This window comes from Impatiens glandulifera, chromosome 6 (genome assembly GCF_907164915.1).
Source record: "Impatiens glandulifera chromosome 6, dImpGla2.1, whole genome shotgun sequence".
In the NCBI taxonomy this organism is placed as follows: domain Eukaryota; kingdom Viridiplantae; phylum Streptophyta; class Magnoliopsida; order Ericales; family Balsaminaceae; genus Impatiens; species Impatiens glandulifera.
Genome location: NC_061867.1, coordinates 15,645,222 through 15,665,947, shown reverse-complemented (window position 1 = coordinate 15,665,947; position 20,726 = coordinate 15,645,222). Strand labels below are relative to the sequence as shown.

Genomic DNA, 20,726 nt, shown 5'->3' with positions numbered 1-20,726 from the left:
AACTCTGATAGATGACCTCTTCACAACCGGTGAGAAGATCTCTTCAAATCAATCCCCTTTTTCTGTCCAAAGCCCTTCACAAACTAGTCTTGCTTGTATCGAGGTTGTGAGCTATTCTCTTGGTGCTTCAACTTGAATACCCACTTGTTCTTCAAAGTCTTCTTTCCTTTCGGAAGTTTCACCAAGTCATAAGTCTCGTAATCTTGCAAGGAATTTATCTCTTCTTGCATTGCCACCGACCACTTGTTCTTGTTTTCATGAGATAATACTTCTTGATAGGTTTCTGGTTCTCCCCCGTCGGTCAACATCATATACTCATTGGGAGGATACCTACTAGAAGGTTGTCGCTGCCTACTAGATCTTCTAATATGTTGATCATCAGGTGGTTCTAGAGAACTATCATCATCTTGTTCAGCTTCCTCTGTTGGCTCAGCATCAACTAGAGGAGTCTCATCAACCTCAACTTGGGCATTTTCCACATCATTGGGCTGTGATTGTGGTGTACGAATCCTACCATTGTTAGGCAATTCATTCTCAGTAGACTTCAGCTTTTCTTTTTTCTCAAAGTCTTCAATGGTCTAATTTTAAAGAATACCACATCTCTTCTTCTAATGAGTTTCTTGTTAACCGGATCCCAACATCGGTACCCAAATTCTCCGTGGCCATACCCAATAAAGATACATTGTCTCGTCTTGTTATCAAGCTTAGCTCTCTCATCTCGAGGAACATGAACAAACACTTTACAACCAAAAACTCTCAAGTGATCATAAGAGACGTCTTTACCTCTCCAAACTCTTTCTGGAACGTCGCCATCTAAAGGAGTTGAGGGTGAAAGGTTTATCAGATCAACTGTTGTCTTCATTGCCTCTCCCCAAAAGGATTTTGGCAACTTAGCATGAGACAACATACACAAAATTCTAGCATGAGACAACATGTTCATCCTCTCTGCAACTCCATTCTGTTGAGGTGTTTTTGGCACAGTCTTCAAAAACTTGATCCCATGAATTTTACAGTATTCCACAAATGGTCCTCTATATTCGCCACCATTATCCGAACGAACACATTTCAACTTCTTCCCAGTTTCTCTCTCCACTTCAGCATAAAACAACTTGAAGTAATCCAATGCTTGATCCTTAGTCTTCAAGCAATATGCCCACACCTTCCTTGAGCAATCATCGATAAAAGTGATGTAATAATGAGCACCACCTAAAGTCAAGGAATCCATAAAACATATGTCTGTGTGAACTATATGTAGGATATTGGGCTTCCTAGATGGAGAGAAACTTTTGAAGGAAACTCTATGTTGCTTACCAACTAAGCAATTTGTGCATGTCTTCAAATTCGTAGACTTTAAGCCCTAAAGATCGACTGTCTTGGAGAGAACTCGCATGCCATTCTGACTTAAGTGACCAAGTCGCTTATGCCAAAGCTGTGCTGAACAATCATTAATTGCATTTGCTTTTCCCCCGTAAGACTTAGTCTCTGTCACATAAAGAGAACCGACCTTCTTTCATTTAGCTATCACCAAAGACCCCTTAGTGAGTTTCCATTTTCCTTCACCAAAGTAACTATGATAGCCCTCATCATCAAGAATACCAGTAGAGATCAAATTCATCCGAATATCGGGAACATGTCGAACATTCTTCAAAAGTAGCTTGCACGAAGTGTTAGTATCCAAACAGACATCTCCTTTTCCAACAATCTTACACGTAACATGGTTTCCCAACGTCACTGAACCAAATTGGCCACTAGTGTAAGAAGCAAATATATCACAACGATTGGTGACATGATAAGAAACACCCGAGTCTACCACCCATTGTGTATCTTGAGAAACAAGGTTGATACTATCATTGTCGTAAACAATATCGATGTCGTTACCACCCACATCTGCAACCTTACTACTTCCATCTTGCTTATTCTCCTTTTGTTCCCTCTTCAAAGATCTGCACTGATACTTCTTGTGTCCTGGATTGCCACAATGAAAACATGTAATCTCTTTTCTCGAGCTGGATGTTCCACGTGACCTGTCTGAACTGCCACTGCGATTCTTTGGAGTTTTACTTTTACTTCTACCCCTTTTTTCAGTCACGAACACCTGACTTGGAGTTGAGAAGCCCTGTTCTTTTCTTCTAGCATCTTCATTCAACACGCTCTCTTTCATCATTTTCAAAGTGAGCATACCTTGTGGAACATAATTGGTAATTGAAACCACAAGTGTCTCCCAACTATCAGGCAAGAAATTAATCAAACACATAACATGAAGCTCATCATCAAATTTCATTCCTATCGCAGCCAACTCATTTAGAATCCCCTGAAAAGCATTTAGATGCTCAGACATAGAAGACCCATCTTGATATTTCAACGAGCAAAGCTTCCTAAATAGAAATGCTCTGTTTTGAGTGTTGTTCTTCTCATACAGTTCACTCAAAATAGTCCACACTTTATAAGCATTAACTTCAGTAGCCACATGCTGATACACACTGTTGTCAACCCATTGCCAGATTTTACCAACTGCCTTTCTGTTTAGCTTCTTCCAATCTGCATCTGTCATAGCCTCGGGTTTTCCTTTATCACCCAAAATAGTGTCTTCATAATCATAATTACACAATAAGTCCTCCATTCGTGACTTCCAGATTGTGTAATTGGTAGCTGTGAGTTTGATCATCGTTCCATTACTACTCAACGATTCTTTCATTTGAATTATACAAGAATCACCACCAAACAAACTCAGCTTTGATACCACTTGTTGGAGAAATCGAATAATAGCACATGTTTAGCAATTCAGAAATAAACAAGCTACAACAAGACCTAACAATTCTTTTTCCTTTTTGTGTAATCAAATAGGAAACCAAAACAATTGAGCATCAAACAATCAAACAATCAAAGAAACAGAGAGCAGGACACCAAGATTTTACGTGGAAAACCCAAATTAGGTAAAAACCACGGGACACTTCGGCCACTTAAATCATCCACTATATCAAATGGGTATACAATGTAGTTCAATACAAGCCTAGAGGTAATCTAACAAAAGTTATCAATTGATCTCATCCTAACTTTTCATTCACATACATTATCATCATCACTAAAGATGGCTAACCAAATGGAGAAGAGATAAAGGAAATCAGAAGAAGAACTTGCTGCTTCAATGGAGGAATTGCTGCTTCAATGAAGGAAGAACTGCTTGAAGAAGGAGAGAGAAAAACAACCCCAAAAACTGCTGTGTTTTTTTTTCCTTAATTAAATATGCCCTAATGGGCTTTATTAATTTGTTAGGCCCAGCTGCCAAATGAGCTGACCCAACAACATAGTCTAATTAATTATTTATTTAGACTATCTTAGTTTGATAATTTGTTTGAATTTTAATTAATTTAAAAATCCTATGATTACCATGTTATTTTCAAACTAATTATTTATTTTAATCTCATTCAATAACATTTTATATTAATTATGTTAGGATCGGGGTCGCCCCTGGAGGACCGGGGTGTTCCGGTTTTGGAAGGGGTTGACCGCTTACACAACACAACACACGCTCTGATTGGTGATAGTCCGGTTAAAGACTACAACCGTTCTCAACACTACGCAAACTATCACAGACTCTTGAACCGGGTTCAAGGGCGGAAATGTCTGTTTCAGTTTGAAGCAACACACACGACTTGGATGAGGTTTATGAGGAGTCGGTTTAAGGAGTATGTATAGACCAGTTTTGATTATAGGAGTAGGGTTACATTTCTGTTGGTGTAGTTCGGTTTTAGAATAAATAAGCAGGAAATAAGTAAAAGACACGAGACAGGATTTTTTATGGATGTTCGGAGCAAACCCTCCTACGTCACCCCTTCTTCTCAAATTATGAGAAGGATCTCCACTAACTTTAAAAGTTACAACACTTACAATGCTGGTCGAGCCTACCTCGCTACTTGCCGGTTACACCAATTCACTCTTGATGTAATACAATAATACAACACAATAAAGCTTTCGGTAAATGAAACAATAGTTTAGGATCGCGCGTGAGATTTCTTTCTCTCTCTTAAGATATTTCAGAAAAACGTTGTGAATGAAGTCACTTTGTCTTCCTTTTATAGTGAATGAGATCCCAACGGTCATCTTCTTCTCTCACCGTGGGATTGGTCAGTTTGAAACCACGCCGGTTCAGAGATGTTGCGTGCACGTTTCAACTTCCTGATACTTGGCAAGCATGCATATACCGGACAGGTATTGATGACGCAACCGGCTTGCAGTTTTGAACACGTGTCATACATGCACCTTTCGGTTGTCTGAGTCGGATCTTCGGATCAGCAGATCATCATTGTCTTTATCGCATGCTTTCTGATCTGGATCTTATCTTCTTATATTTTCCCAAGAAACGTCTATTTCTTCATATTACGTCATCTTTATAATTCTGAGTTTCCGGTTGACTCTTTCGTAATGTGGTCCGGCTAGAGTATAATCTTTTCTTTGTTAGCCGGTCTGTCAATGATGTTGAAGCCGGTTCCTCTTGATCATGACTTGATCATCTAGAGCCGGATTACTTTGATGTATTCTTCAGCCGGTTTATGCATTCTCCAGCCGGTTTATACAAGTCGGTCTGTTCCTGCACATGATAGTTAATAATAGTTTAGTTTTCTGGCCGCTTCAAAAATTAACTTACTTAATTTTTCTATCAATTTCTCCCTTTTTGATTATTTAGAATAAATATTCAAAACTTGTAATGTATGGCCGGTTTTGAAAATTAACTTACTTAATTTTTCTTATCAATTTCTCCCTTTTTGATTATTTAGAATAAATATTCAAAACTTGTAATGTATGGCTGGTTTGAAAATTAACTTACTTAATTTTCTTATCAAATTCTTTGATAATATTTTTTTTGGCTTGGGATCTTTTAAAATTATAAATTCGAGTGGTAGACATTCATTTTTTATATCCTAATTTTATAGCTTTTAAAATTTTAAACCTATAAAAATATTTTTATAAGTACATACAATAGACTAATTGCACGGGATTTAAAATAAATAATTGGTTCAAGAAATTGTATTGTATTTATCAAGTCCCGAATTAATTAATTTTAGACAATTTAAATAAAACTCAAAATAAATAAATAAATGGGTGAATAAATAAATAGAATATTTATTAAAATATATATTCATATAGTTTTAATGTTGTGTTGGTGTATTTTGCAAGGAAATAAAATGGACAACTTTCCTAGTCAACTGGGTATATATGCATGAAATGTTGAAATCAAAGGAGCAACACAGTCTTAGGTTAAATCATGTGTCAAGCAATTAAGAGGAGTATAAGAGAAAAAATTTGTTATTTTTTCAACAAATTAAACTGTTCATGTCATTCTCTCAAATTCTCTCTCAATCATTTCTCAGCAAATAAATAACAATTTGTATCTTTTGTTAACAAATATTCATGTGCCTCCCTTTCGGACCAATTAGAAGAAAACATTAATATTATAGTATTATATTGTATTCGGTTAAAAAAAACTAAAATTTAAAAAGATGACCACTTTATTTCATGTTTAACATACAGGTAAAACAGGTTTTCAAGTGAAGATTGCTCAGTCTTTATTAAACATACAGGTGAAGTATATATATATATATATATATATATATATATATATATATATATATATATATATATATATATATATATATATATATATATATATATATATATATATATATATATAATCATTTATCATACTAATTATTTCAATTTATTTAAAAATATGTATTTATTTATAATTAATAAAATAAGTAAAAACCTTTCCCATTGGAAAGAAATTGCATGCTCTTGGAAGGACAAGGAAGGGTTCTCAGTCAATTAGAAGCTTCGAGAAAGACAAGGAGTCCCTATGGCCGAGCTTCGTAGTTGGTTGTAGTCCAGGTAAAGTTTTTAAGATATTATATATATATATATATTTGCTTACCAAATAAGACTTTGAGGGTTAGTTTTGGAACTAAAATGTATAATAGAGTTCAGGTTATACATTTGTTTTATAAAATAATACATAACCTTACCCTTTTTTTTATAAAATAATAATTTTTTTATTTTTATACCAACACTATTTTCTAATATATATAAATATTTATAATAAATTAACACTTTCTTTTATAAAAATTAATAAAGGAATTAATTCATAATTATAATATTCTAATTTTAAATATAATTTTATTAAAGTAATTATTATTAATATTTTATTTTATACAAATAATATTTTATAAGATATAATATTTATAATAATATATAAATTTTAGTTAATATATAAATAAAATTTATTTATATAAGTTAAAATATAAATAATTATATATAAAATAATAAAAATCATATAAAAGTATTATTTATTTTAAAACTACATTTATATGATAATTATATATATATATATTAATTTTAATATAATTAATAATATAAATTACTTAATAAGATATATAAAAATTAAAATAATAATTTATATAAATATAAGTATAAAATATTCTTTTATATTTCTTAATTTTAAACCATTTCAAAAATTTATATAAAAAAGTATTATTTAATATTAAAACAGTTATATTGATTTAGGTATGTATTTAAATAAATAAATTTATACATTATTTATTATTTCAATACTATTTATAGGCACTAATATTATATAACTATTTCTTTGAGAGTATTTTGTTTTTGTCACGGTTTTGTATTTTTATTCTTATTTTCAAGTTTTTTTTTTCTATATTCTTACAAAACTAGCCTAAAATCTAATAAATTAGATTTTCATATTTTCTTTATTTATATAGTTAATTTTTTCTTATTAAAAACCTAAATAATGTAACTTCTCATATCTTTTTAACCTAATTTTTCTTCTAACTATATAGTTTTACATTTATAAATTTATTTTTTAAATCGAGTATTTTTATCCCTAAATAGTTTTAAATTTTAAAATTTATCTTTAAATCGAGTATTTTTATTTTTTATTAGATTTTGTATATTTATTTATTTTAATAAAGATATTCGTGAAACGGTTTAATTAATATGTTCGGAAAAAAAATTCTGAATTCGCCCTTGAGAAGCCCGATAGTCCAATTGGTGACATTTTAGAGCAAGGTTTAGTGAGCGACATATCCTAAGAAAATTTTTGTCATTGTTGGTTGTAACAAACTTTTTTTTATTTTTGTGATTATCTGAGGAAACGTCTAAGATTGAATTTAAATCCAACAAAATAGTTGCTACAAGCACCACGTATGATGATTTCCAACCGATTGTAAGTTATGATTTATGGTATAGTACGAATTCTCAATCGAATTTACTTTTCTCCTAAGTTCATAGCTACTTATTCATTGCGTGAATTCTTGATTTAATAGTGTAGTCACGTTATAAATGTGATTGTTAAATTTTCTAGTGAATCAAAATTAACTTAGTTTACCTTAAATTAAATTTGTCAAATCTCTAAACTTAATCCAAAATTCTGGGATTATCATTCTCGAGCTTAGGCTGGAGAATGATGATTTGAAAACACTTCTTATGTTATTTGTGATTGTACAAATTTAATTGAAATATAATCAGATTTGATTGATTTCTCAAAAAATCGTTCAAAAATAGTTTTAATGGGTTTTTCGAGAAAAAATAGAAGCTTGAATTTAATGAATGATGGGTTTGGGATTGTTGGTTCATATTCTAATGTCCCTAGAGAATGATTGGGTGAATGCCAAAATTGATTTCCAACATTTATTTTGCTAATTCATGATTTTCTTCCGGGGTAGTCTCTTGGTTTTTCGGCCATTCTCTTTCGGGTCGAGTTTGGCGTGAAAACATTCTAAACATTCCCATTGGATTGTTTGGCGAATTCGAATATTCTGTCTAGTTTCAGTTTGATGACAAAATAAGAACATATAATCTTTGCATTTTGATGTCGCGACCGCGACCGAAGGCTCCAAGACCACGACTGAGAAGAAGAGACAAACAGGTGAATAGCCGACCTATTTAAATCATAGATGATTCCTATATTAAAACTTATTTATTTGTACACTAACAATAACTTTTATTTGAATGATTTTAGTTTTGATCATCTTTTGCCCTCCCTTAATAAGTGTGCATTTATTGTTTTCTAGCATTTTTTAATTATGTACATGTGGAACTTAGAAACATGATTAGAAACAGAGAAACAGATTGGACATGACCCATAGAAATATGCTAGAAATAAGCTTTCTCTTTTTAGAAGCATACCTAAGAAAAATGTTTCTAAATAAAAGTATAAAAGTTGTCATTTTATAAAAGGCCAATACTTTGTAGTAGATATCGTCCAACTGACGGACTCGCGAGCTACAGCATTGAAGCCTTTTACTGTACATAACTAAGCACCGAATCTGAAGAATCTCTAATAAAGATAAAGCAAAACAAACATTTTTCCTTAGTTTCTCACCGAGCAAATTAGGTGCCAACTCGATCCAAAGGAGCCGAAATACGTGTGGACCGATTTTCAGGCGTACACGGGTGTAATCTACACATGGTTTTGTAGTCCAATTAATACACAATTTTTTTAATATCAAGAGTTTAGATCGGATGGTTTGAAAAGTGGGATTGAATAACAAATTCTCTACATCTAACTAATGAGAAATTATAAAGTGCCCAGAGTGGTTTGTTTTTGTGTATTATGCCCATACACATTTATTCTTTAGTTGGTTCTTGTGGGATAATTATGACAAAGAAAATAATGTTTAGAATCCAGATATTTTAAGACGAGAAACGTGTTTTTTTAGTACGCTAGGTTCCGCTTCTCCTATGAAGTGCGAGTAATTCCCGCGAGTTAAACACATAACTCGCAAACACACTTAATCATTTAACTAAGCACAAAATTTGTCACTTGAAAAGATTAAAAACAACTCAACGCTTACTTGTTTGGTAAATGTTTTCTTTTTTTTTCAATTTAATAATTATGTTGGAGTAAAAGAGCTTCAATGTATTTGAAGCTTATTAAGACGTGAGTGGTTTTAAAATATAAAGGAAAACGTTTATTCTCTAATATTTTATCATTGTATCTTTTGGTTTCGAAAGAGAGAAAAAAAGAAAAAATAGATATAGCGACATTTTGTCCCACATGTTTGCTAGGGCATCTAAGATGGGAGTGTATAAAAGTAAAGTTTATGTACAAAAAATAGGCATACATTTTTGCTAAGATTAAGGGTAGTATCTATTTTTATGCTCACATGAGAGAAAGCTTATCATGACAGCTTGCTGATGGGGTGATCTGTTTGGGCTAACTGCATCCCATCCATTCTTAATTCAATTTTAAAATTAAGTACACAAATAGCATGTCTATTAAAAAAATTATGAAGTGCCTCGATGGGTAATCAAAGTAAAAATAGTCTTATATTGGAGTTTAAGTTGATGAGTTTTCCATACAATAGTTGTCAAAATATTTGTTTTCATATATTATATACCATACCAACTTCAACAAGAGCAGCATGAGGAATGTTCAAAGCCACCGGTTTCTCCCTGCAATTCTTATCAAGAAATGCAAATATCTTCACCAAACATTTCTTCAACAATCCCGACCCGTTTCGAGTCGAAAGATGCGACTGTCCCATAAAATACGCCGTCCCACTCTCTCGAGCATCCACCAGATGCTGCAGCTCCTCCCTAACCGCCCCACTGATTTTCGGGCTCACAGGAGGCAACATAAAACGAACCTTTCTCCTCCTCATTGCACCGGTAGGACTACCAGCAGCCATGATCAAATCATTGTTTTCGTTAAAGGGACTTCTCCTAGTATCCGAATTGGTGGTAGTCAAGCTCATAGGACTAAGATCCTCAGTGATCTCGTCCACCGAGATTAAAGCGTTCTCATTATCTTCTGTTGAATTCCCGAAAACCATCATCCTCCCCTCTGGAGAAGACAAATCCTCAACGTCAGTTACCTCCTTCGAGATAAACTCTCCAATGCAACGAATAATACGTTCCTCGAAATCATCGGTATCCCTTATCTGATCACAATAACCGTACCTTACAATACATCGGTATACTCTATTTTCCTTTGAACCGACCCTACCTATTAGAAACCGTCTGCTCGGAGGTATACAAGGAACTGGCAACGACTTAAACGACATGAAGATGAGGACTTGATGAAATGCTGGCAGATTTGTGATGAAATGAGAAAAGAAAGCCGGAATTCCAGTCAAGATATCTGTGTAAATGAACCCGATCCCAGGTACTCTTGAAACCCCAAGACCGGTAGTGAGAGCCGTTAGCCAATCCAAAGACACTTTATTTTCTAAATCGAACTCGTATTTCTTTAAGGTACCATAATGCCAAGAGATCATGATCGTCATTAGAACAGCAGAAAGCACAACTAGAAACCATGCACCTTTCTGAAAATTCGAGAAACTAGCCCACAAAAACATGAACTCGATTGAACCGAAGAAGAGAAAGAAGCAAGCCGTTGTGTAGAAACTCTTTTCCCAGTAAAAAAAAATCACCAGTGACATCAGACATGTTGTTGCTAGCATTGCAGATATTATAGCCAACCCTATTCCAATTCAAAAGCCAAAAATCAGCATAACAATAATTTATAGCCAAACCTATTTGATATCAAAAGTCTAAATCACAATAGAAAAATGTTATGTTCATCTGGGTTATGCCTAGTTAGATCAAAAGGCCTTGTTTGGATTATCTCATCAATCCCTATCATTCAAATCATCAACAAAAAATATCATGTTCTTTTTTTCTGTAAAAGAATAATTTTTTTATTATAGATCAATAGCATTTAAGTATTTTTATCCAAATAAACTCACTTTTTCATAAGCCAAACATGAACAAGGTTATTTAAATAACTCCATCGGTTTTTCAAATAACCCTAAATCCAAACAAGATCTTGGAAAGCCTCAAATTGAGTGGGGGGGAGATGTTAAGTTTGAGATGAGATGGCTTCCCGTTCAGATCATTATTTGGTAGACGATTTAGATATTATAGACCAGGTATTTTTTTTGCCAAATACATACCTGTTGCACACCCTATAACTTGGATTTTGTGGAAACCGATTGTCACAGCAATGCTTAGTATCATCAGGATCCAGTTAACATCAGGAACATAGACCTGGCCATGTATCTTATCCGAAGTATGAACAACTTTTACTCTCGGAAAGCAACCGAGTGCTAGGCACTGATGTATAACCGAGAATGTGGCTGTAATCGTCGCTTGACTTCCAACAGCTGAAGAGAATAGGGATATTACTCGAAATACATGACGGATAGCTCCTGAATTACCAACAGTAAGCTCGTTAACAAATGAATAAGCACCAAACACACCCCAATTTAAGGATAAAGAATAATCACTTACTATTGGACACTGACTCACTGATATGAACAATATCATCAGAAATGCCCAAGTGCTTCGAGATAAATGCCGCTTGCCCAGCATAGCACAGAAAAAGAGCAGGATAAACGAAGCTGACAAAAGTAATCTGCAGTAAATAAAGGACGATATCCATTAGTTCAAAATGAAACAAAACAAAAAAATGATAAGAAAGCCTAAGTATTATAATGTAATTAACTATACCATAAAAAAACGCAATCAAAAGAGAGGCTGGTGCTAAAAGAGATGGATATTTACATTGAACATGTTACTAGAAGATTGACAAATAAAAGAGAAAATGAATACCTTGATAGAATTCTTTGAGAAATGACCCAAATCAGCAAACATAGCTTCGGATCCTACAATGATATCCATAAAAACATGCCAATTCAGAAACCCATTTGAAAACACTTTTTGTTTCTGGATCTGAATTCGCATCCAGAGAAATCGCCAACTTTCTGTTTCTAAAATTGATCTCATTTGGATCCAGATCCAGACCTCACAAGAATACATAACCTTACCATAATTTACAGTAAAACAGAGATAAGTATGCAATAAAACCAGCCCTATCCTGCTACGCAAAGAAGTATACTCAAGAATACATAACCCTACCATAATTTACAGTAAAACAGAGATAAGTATGCAATAAAACATCCCTAACCTGCTACGCAAAGAAGTATACTGCCGAGCAATCCCCAAGATCTCATGTGAATTTTCTTGAGAAAGTTGATCAAGTAGAGTGGGGAGATGGCAGAGATGATTTTAGGATCATAATGCACAATATTGTATAGACCCAAAACACTAACAAGTAAGAGCCATATTGTCACAACCGGAGCAAATAAAAACCCTACTTTATGTGTCCCATAGTGCTGAAGCGTAAAGAGGCAAATCAGTATAGCACATGCAACAGAAACTGGTACATCTGCAGAGAAATGCATCATATTTACATAGTTATAGTTTATTTCATAGGAACGCTATAATTCATCGCTTAATAAGTATAACCCATAATAACTCAGAATCAAAAGCAAAAGAGAGATGAAGGAAATGCAAATACATTAATAAAAAAATCATCACGCACAAATGAAAACCTGACAAAATCAAAATCAGTATCATCTTTAGTCGCAAGTCTCGAGATTTTCGAAGGTAATAAGATCAACCCACCTACGTCTGTCTAGAGTTCTCCTTTGCAACATTGAATGTATTAAAACAATGAAAATACCAACAAGCCTCGAAGTCCAGATTTTTTGTAAACAGGGTGTCCGGGCCAGCTTTGGTGCATCTCGACTAATCCTTAGACGAGGCTAGCACAAGAAACCACCACCATAACCTCCGATGTCAATCGGGTGCTTTCAAAGAGAATCGAACTTCGAGATACTTACCTCCATCAAGCTTGGTTCGGGAGGTTTGCTAAATCCATGCTCAAATGTGGATATAAAAACAAGGGATTTCTGATCACTCTATTTGTGAAAGAGCTTATGGGAAAATGGATATACTAATTGTCTATGTAGATGACATTGTAATAACAGTAGATCATCGAGATGAGATCCAGAAATTGAAGAATCAGTTGACTCAAGAGTTCGAACTCAAAGAAACTTGAAATGCTTTTTGAGTATGGAATTTGCGAGGAACAAATAAGAAATTATTGTTGCTCATACCCTAGATTTGCTGAAAGAGGCTAGCTGGTCAGTTAATCTACTTTCACACATTCAACCCAAATTTGTTTTGCAGTTAGCACATTGAGTCAATTTCAGAATTTTGAAATTCCTCAAGTTCACTCCTGGAAAAGGCTTACTCTTTCGGAAAAGTGATGATAGAAGAATGAAAATATACTGATGTTGATTATGCAGGAAACATAATGGATAGACAGTCAATTTCTGCTTATTGTTCATTGGTGTGGGGACACCTAGATAGTTGGAGAAGCAAAAAACAAGTTGCGGTGTCTCAAACAGTGATGAGGTAATAAAATTCAAAGCCTTATCAGCACTTGGCAAATGTGAAGGACTATTGTTAAAAAGACTCCTAGAAGAATTGGGAATACCAGAAAATTCTCCAACACTAATTCATTGTGATAACTAGTCAACTATGAAAAAAATCCAGTTCATCATGATAGAACTAAGCATGTAGAAATCCTTAGTCATCTACATCCCAACAAGTTGAACAAAATGAAACATTCTCACCAAGTCCCTTGGCACCAACAAGATTTGAAGAGCTAAGTTGCAAGTTGGGCATGTACATTTGTACAACCCAGGGGAGTGTTGATGCATTACTAGAATTAAGGAAAAAAATTAAATGAAGGAAGATATTACTAGTATATTTAAATATAGAAGGGTAAATTAATAGATAATTATTGTTAAATATCATTTGAATTTAGTACCTTGATTTTAGGAACATAATCACTACCTAAAATTTCCTTTATTCTAGAACAGAATCTCTGCCTAACATATAGCATATTACCCTATTAACATAATATTTACTCATAATTTCTGCAAATTCAAAATCTTTTAAGTTTTTTTTTCATGTAGAGTTAATCTTCCAATTGCAGTTAAGAGCCCAAAAGTCTCAGATTCAATTCCCCCTAAATAGGAGTGGGGGTTATGAGTCATGAGTGTGGGGGGTCGTGTTAACCTCCTAAACATAGTAAAACTAGATAAACAGTTTCAAGGAACAAAAAAAGTACTTACATCTATCTATTTCCTTTTTGATGGAGTCTGCTCTTTCAATAGATGATGAATCTGGAAAGAAGAATCTCAAGATCAATTAGACATTGGATTGTACAAATTTAGTCATTCAAAAAAATCTAATGCATATTTCTTACAATGATATGGTATCTCTGCTACAGATCGCCCGATTCCCAAAGCGGCCGAAAACACTGGAGAAAGAACAAAATCAAAACTCAATTCATTGCAAAATTGAAGTAACCAAAAATACTTGTAAATGACAAAATATGAGAAGAGGACCAGATAAGGCCGGAGTGAGAACTCCATCAGCAATTGTCATGCAAGAACCAAACAATGCCAAGAACAAGATCAAATAATGGCTACTTTTGTACTTCTCAATTGTTCTTTTAGCCCTAGAATCCACTTTCTCCTCTTCTACATGACTGTTGTTGCTCCTTTCGTCAACATCTCGAGAAAGATCATTCACACTTTCATTTGGAACTAATCCTACTTTAGCATGCCTACACAATAACGAATACAATGCGAATACTCCACCTGCAACAACAATAATATCAGCTATAGATTACAAATAAACAGCTATTAAAACTCATCAAAAAGAGAATTACCCTCCCCATTATCATCAGCCATCATTACAATGAACGCATACTTCAGTAAAGGAATTACAGTTAGAGTCCAGAAGATAAAAGAGAAGAGTTCATAAACTGTTTCGCGAGATCTAACATCAGATGCTTGAATTGTTCCAAATACATATAAAGGAGCTGTGCTCAATCGACCATAAACTATTCCCAAGCTTTGAAATGATAAAATGAATGTTTCCCACCTTCTCTTCTGCAATTTCAAATCCATAAACCAGAATCATACACATATAAATGAAATCCAAAGACAAATTAAGTAAATAAACAGAAATGGAAGACTAATCAAGCAGCTAGAATTAAAGAAAAAACAGAATTCACCTTGATCTCTTGAAAGTTTGATCCATGATTGAACTCCGAATCCATGGATTTGATGATAGCAGAACAGATTAGCAAAGACGGAGGATTTTAAGTTAAACGATTCAGCCAAGATATCCTCGACGGGTAAAACAAAGACAAGTACCCATCAACTATATCTCATAATATATATAGAGAGAGAGACAAAGAAGATAAAGGATCTTGTGGGTTATGTTGTCAAGAGTGATGTTGAAATGGGTTTTTATCTTTTGCTGGGAATGTGGGAGAATCTGCAAAGAACACTACACAGTAAAGTAAATTAGAAAAACTGTATATTTCATGATAATGGCGGATTATACGGTTCTTGTCTGTATATCAAAGCATTGAAATGTGCAAATCCCGTTTATATAGAGAGAGAGAGATGTAAAGCACGACGTCAATCCATATCAATGGCGAAAGAGACAAGAGAGAGAAAGAGGAGAGAGAAGGTAAAGTTATCAGAATTCAAAACCGCCTCGTTTTACTTATGAACTATAATAATAACGGATGAACGTTTGATCTTAGGCTATTTAAATAATTGTTTACATGTAATATTTTAACTTGGATTATATAAATAAAAATAGATTACAAGTTTAAATTATAATTAATAATCGATTTGAAAAATCATCATTTTTGGCATACAAATATATTAAAATTAATGATCATTTAAAAAAGTATTTGTTTTTGATAATAATATAAATTATAGTGTTATTGTTTACTTTTATTTTGTATAAAAAATTTAATTAGAATTTTTATTCATAAAATTATTTTTTAATATTATAATAACAAATTAAACTCATTTGTTTGAAAATGATATTGATTATAAGAATAGTATTGATAATAAATAACTTTAAATAGGTTTACACATGAGATTTCATATTAGCCATTTTGTAAGTTTATATTTTGTTATAATTATGGTTAGATCTTAATTATTTTTATAATAGTAAAAAAATAATAATATTTACTTATGATTAAAATAGGTAAAAAAATAAATAAAAAGTTAACCCAAAAAAGTTGTTAAAAAGTATATTATAAAATTGATAGAGATGAATTATTAAATGTTTTTTTTCAACTTTTGATAATCATAACAAATATTAAACAGTTTTAAGTAAAAAGTATATGAAAATAATAAAAAAAGTGAATTAAAAAGATAAGCACCTTAGATTTTGTTACAGATTTTTTTTTGTTACAGATTTTTGTGGAGTTGTATAGGGTGGAACACCAAATTTGAAATAGCAGATTTGAGCCCAAATTTGGTGTTCCACCTATACCACCTAAAAAAATTGTTATTTTAAAAGATAAGTCAAAATTAATGAAAAGAGAAAATGAAAAGTCAACGTATATTTTGAAGAATGTGGTAGAGGGTGGAACATCATATCTACAACGGGGTAATAGATAAGAAGGTGGTTGAAAATATTTATTTTTTTATAAATTTGTAAATGATGTTTAAAATGAAAAGAATTAGTTAACAACTTATTACATGATTAATGTTTTAAAACTTTGAACAAAAACTAATATCAAATTAGAAAAAAAAAATTAAAATATTATTATTATTATTATTATAAAATAAGATGCTCTAATCTTTGTTCTTTATTGTTTTTGTCACTTTAACTATCTTTGTAGCTAACTATCTTGTATGTTATTTTATTAATTATAAGTGAATTATAACTTGTAATTTACAATTTTAATAAATATAAAATCAAAATAATTTTACATCTTCATTATTATTAATATAAAACAATTTTATATTATATAGTTTGTGTGTTTTAGTAATATAAAAGTGTACCATAGTTATTCAAATCAACATATATATATATATATATATATATATATATATATATATATATATATATATATATATATATATATATATATATATATATATATATATATATATTAAAATAAATAGTTTCAACACTATTAGTGTCTAATTATTATTTTAAAGACAGTTTGAAAATTTTTCTACCTATAAAAGCAATAAAACTATCAAACAAAATCATGAACATAATTGTTTTTATTCTTGGATACACATAATTGTGTGAACATGATAAATAAATTACTCTAATTCCAAATAATCGAGGAACTGAAACAAAACATACATATATCCACAATTATCGCTTCTGAAATCTCTACCAAATTATGTGCACATGATAAGATTGATTTTATTTTGAAGTTATAGAGTTCTCAAACTAATAGTACCATTACGTATTGTCGTCGCAACATAGGACCTTACCGAACCTTATATTAACATCGTGAACTACCTAGCTTAAAATTGTGATTGTTCAATATTTTGCCCTAATTTTCCATGAGGTCGAAAATATAACGAAAATGTGAGCGAGGTATAAAGCGAAAAAAGGATAAAATATTAGGCTATGTCTCGACGAGAGAGAAGGTAATTGCCGCTTAAATTTGAACCATCATTCTTAGTTCTCGGCAAGAGAGAAGGCAATTGTCATTACAATTGGAACCACCAATCTCATAAATTCACAACCATATATACTACATATTGGTCATGTCTCTCCAATAGAAAATACCAATTCAATTCGAACCATTCTCTCAAATTCGTACCAAGATATACAACCACTCATTCTCCTAATTCAATGATGTATTATAAACATGCACTCTCAATTCAAATTATAATTTTCTCATCCCTTAAATTCTCACCTATATATGGGATTCGAATCCTGGTCTCAAATATGATATGTGAAAATTTTAACAATTAGGCTAATTGTGATTGTTAATTTCAATTTATAATTTTGTGTATATATATAATATATATTGTATATAAGATTTTGATCAACTAATTAATTAATTAATGTGAGAAATAATATAGAGAGAATTTGAAAGAAAATAAATGAAATGGGAAAGTGAATGACTCGCAATCTGATTGGTTGAAAAATATAAAATTTATCTCTCTACTCACACTTTTTCATTTTTTCAACCATAAGATGGTGTCACTTTATTCCATTTCTCTTTCTCATTCTCTTTCTCAATTACTCTCCCCTATCACTCCTCAATTAATATATTGACCAACATTTGTATATACATATTTTGTATATAAGATTTTATTTAATTTATAAAACACAACTTAGGTGATCAAATATTTGTATATTTTTTTGTTACAAAATTTACAAATTATATAAATGTAATATCACATGTTTATCAAATTTTATATTATTTTTTAAAATATAAGACCTATTAGTTTAGTTGGTCAAAGTGTGGTACTTATAGCCTTATAGGGTTAGGTTGCAAGTTTAAAACTTATATATGTAATTTTTAATTTTATTTTTTTAATTTAACCGTTTCAAAATTTATAGACAAATCAACAAAACGGGTCGTGCATTGTGGTGCGATAACTCAATTATTTGAGAAAACTTTAACATTGCGAACTACATATCGTATAACTGTGGGCGTTCTTCCAAAAATTATTTGTCCTAATTTTTCCTGAGGTCAAAAAGTAACGAAAGTGAGAGATATTGAGATATGATTCCGATAGGATTCGAACCACAATTCCTATTTCTCGGCAAGAGGGAAGACATCTGTCACTTACCACTACAATTCGAACCACCATTCCTATTTCTCGGCAAGAGGGAAGACAATTGTCACTTACCACTACAATTCGAACCACCGGTCTCTCAAATCCGCACCCACATAATATACCACCATTCATTCTCCTTTAATGATGCATTATAAACATTGACTCTCAATTCAAATAATTATTTCTCCATCCCTTAAATTCTCAGATATTGTATATATACCACAATATTGTTATTTTAGTCTTTGATAGGATCGGCTTTATCAATAGAGACGGGGGTTTGGCGATTGATGAAGGCTTATGAAAAACGGTTTGAAAGAAATCTTGTTAAGGATTTGATTCACTTTCTATTCTACGCAAACTCTTGTAAACACTTGAAACAGAATCAAGTGCGAAAATGTTTACTTAGGTTTGAAGTTTAAGATGAAGAATGATAAGATGACAGAAATGAAAAACACATCAGTTTGTTTATGGATGTTCGGAGCAAACTCTCCTACGTCACCCCTTCTTTCAACCACCGGAAGGATTCACTATAATATGATTTGAATCAAATACAATTTGCACACACTTAGCTCACTATTGAACAGAACACACTCTGTTCAACTTACAAGATGAAGAATATCACTCAGCTAAAGGATGCTTTTGATTCTAACTCTTTCTTGATCAACACACAGTAAAGCAAGAAAGCAGCTAACAGTTTCAGTAATCTGGATATCAAAAATGATCGATTGAATTCTCTTTGTGTAATTCCGGCAGTTCGTCCGTTGTCCTAAATAATCTTTAAATATGAGCAGGTACCAACGGTTGAATCTTCATAATGATACGTGACACTCTTCCATTGGAACGCCTCCATAGTACATAACAGACTCTGAATACAAGAATCGTGGCCGTACACAACAGGTAGTGCGCCGAATATTCTTCAGAGATTTACCTGCAAAACAAGTAATGGGAAGGATATTCACTTTTTACCTTATTTCTGGTTCAACTTCCCAAACTAATCTATTCTGTTCATTTATTCCTAAACTAATATACTTTAATATTTAAACTCAACTTTCTTATTTATTTTTAATTTTTTAATTTATTTATATTTAAACTTATTATTAAATATATATATATATATATATCTAAATTATTATTTTATTAAAATATTTAAATTATTATTTTTATAAATTTGATTATTTATATTTTAATATATATATTTAAATTATTATTTTAAAATATTATTTTTATAAATTTGATTATTATATTTTAATATATATGTACTTTTAATTATTATTTTATGTAACATTTTATTTTTATTTTAAAAGGTTTAATCCAATATTATATAAATGTGAATTTTTTAAATATAATGACAAAAACATTTTAAATAAAAAAATGATCGTTTAAAGTGTCACCAAATAAAATGAAAAATAACGAGATTAAACATTTGAGAAATAATAATAAAATATGGCCCAATTATCCTTTGGGGCTCGAACTTGTAGTGATTTTACCAAATGGGGCTCGAACTTTGAGTTGATCCATTTGGGGCTCGAATTATTAAATATTTGTCCATTTGAGGATTTTTACCCTAACAGAGATTAATCTGTTTATTTTAATTGATGTGTCATTATTTTATTTTAATTGTCACTTGGACATAATTTATTTTTTTATCAAACACATCCACACCCAAAATCTCTCTTCCTCTTCTTTCTCCTCCATTAGACCCAATTTCTTCTTCCATCTTCTACTTTAAAGAACCACCTTCATCTCCCCTTTATTAAATTGGATGTGAAGTTGGGCAAGTGTTTGAAGGTTCTTCCCACTCATTCCGACAGGGAATGGAAAGTTGATTATATCAAATAGTGTTGGGATGCTTCAACTCAACATTGTATGAAGACTCTTAAGCTTATTGATGAAGAGAATCCTCCAGTCAGTTTTGTCAAGTTCTCTCCCAATAAAAAGTTCATCTTTGTTGGAACTTTGGACTACACATAAGCTTATATAAATTCAGTTTGGTAATGATTCTCTAAGTTACTGTAAATGACTTAAAGATAGTATATTCGTATTCATATAATGAAACAATGGAGGTAAGAATTTGACTCCCTTTAGGTATTTTTTAAGAGAGATTTTTCTCTTCATAAACTTTGGTCGTCGGATTCAGCCTTTCATGAGTATTCTTTCTTATGTTTCACTTTTCCATCTCCACCATTGATACTTCTTTATCGTTTTTCTTTCTTCCAAAACACC

At 31.9% G+C, this 20,726-nt stretch overlaps 1 protein-coding gene across 1 annotated transcript; it reads right to left on the bottom strand.

The window, feature by feature from the left end:
- Positions 1-9,282: 9,282 nt before the first annotated feature.
- On the bottom strand, positions 9,283-15,364 carry LOC124942287 (potassium transporter 1-like). Its single transcript, XM_047482761.1, has 10 exons — positions 14,951-15,364; positions 14,603-14,825; positions 14,277-14,531; positions 14,135-14,188; positions 14,001-14,051; positions 11,981-12,241; positions 11,626-11,678; positions 11,305-11,428; positions 10,968-11,222; positions 9,283-10,495 (listed from the first exon to the last, which is right to left on the bottom strand). The coding sequence occupies exons 1-10, from the start codon at positions 14,993-14,995 to the stop codon at positions 9,396-9,398; spliced, it is 2,421 nt and encodes an 806-aa protein (XP_047338717.1). The 5' UTR covers positions 14,996-15,364; the 3' UTR covers positions 9,283-9,395.
- Between the last annotated feature and the right edge of the window lie 5,362 nt (positions 15,365-20,726).

Coding starts and splice junctions, on each gene's coding strand:
- LOC124942287 (XM_047482761.1), bottom strand. CDS start 14,995: ATGGATTCGGAGTTCAATCATGGATCAAACTTTCAAGAGATCAAG. Junction 12,242..14,000: donor CAAAAAGGAAATAGATAGAT/GTAAGTACTTTT, acceptor ATTTCTCTGCAG/ATGTACCAGTTTCTGTTGCA. Junction 10,496..10,967: donor AGTTATAGGGTGTGCAACAG/GTATGTATTTGG, acceptor GAATTGGAATAG/GGTTGGCTATAATATCTGCA.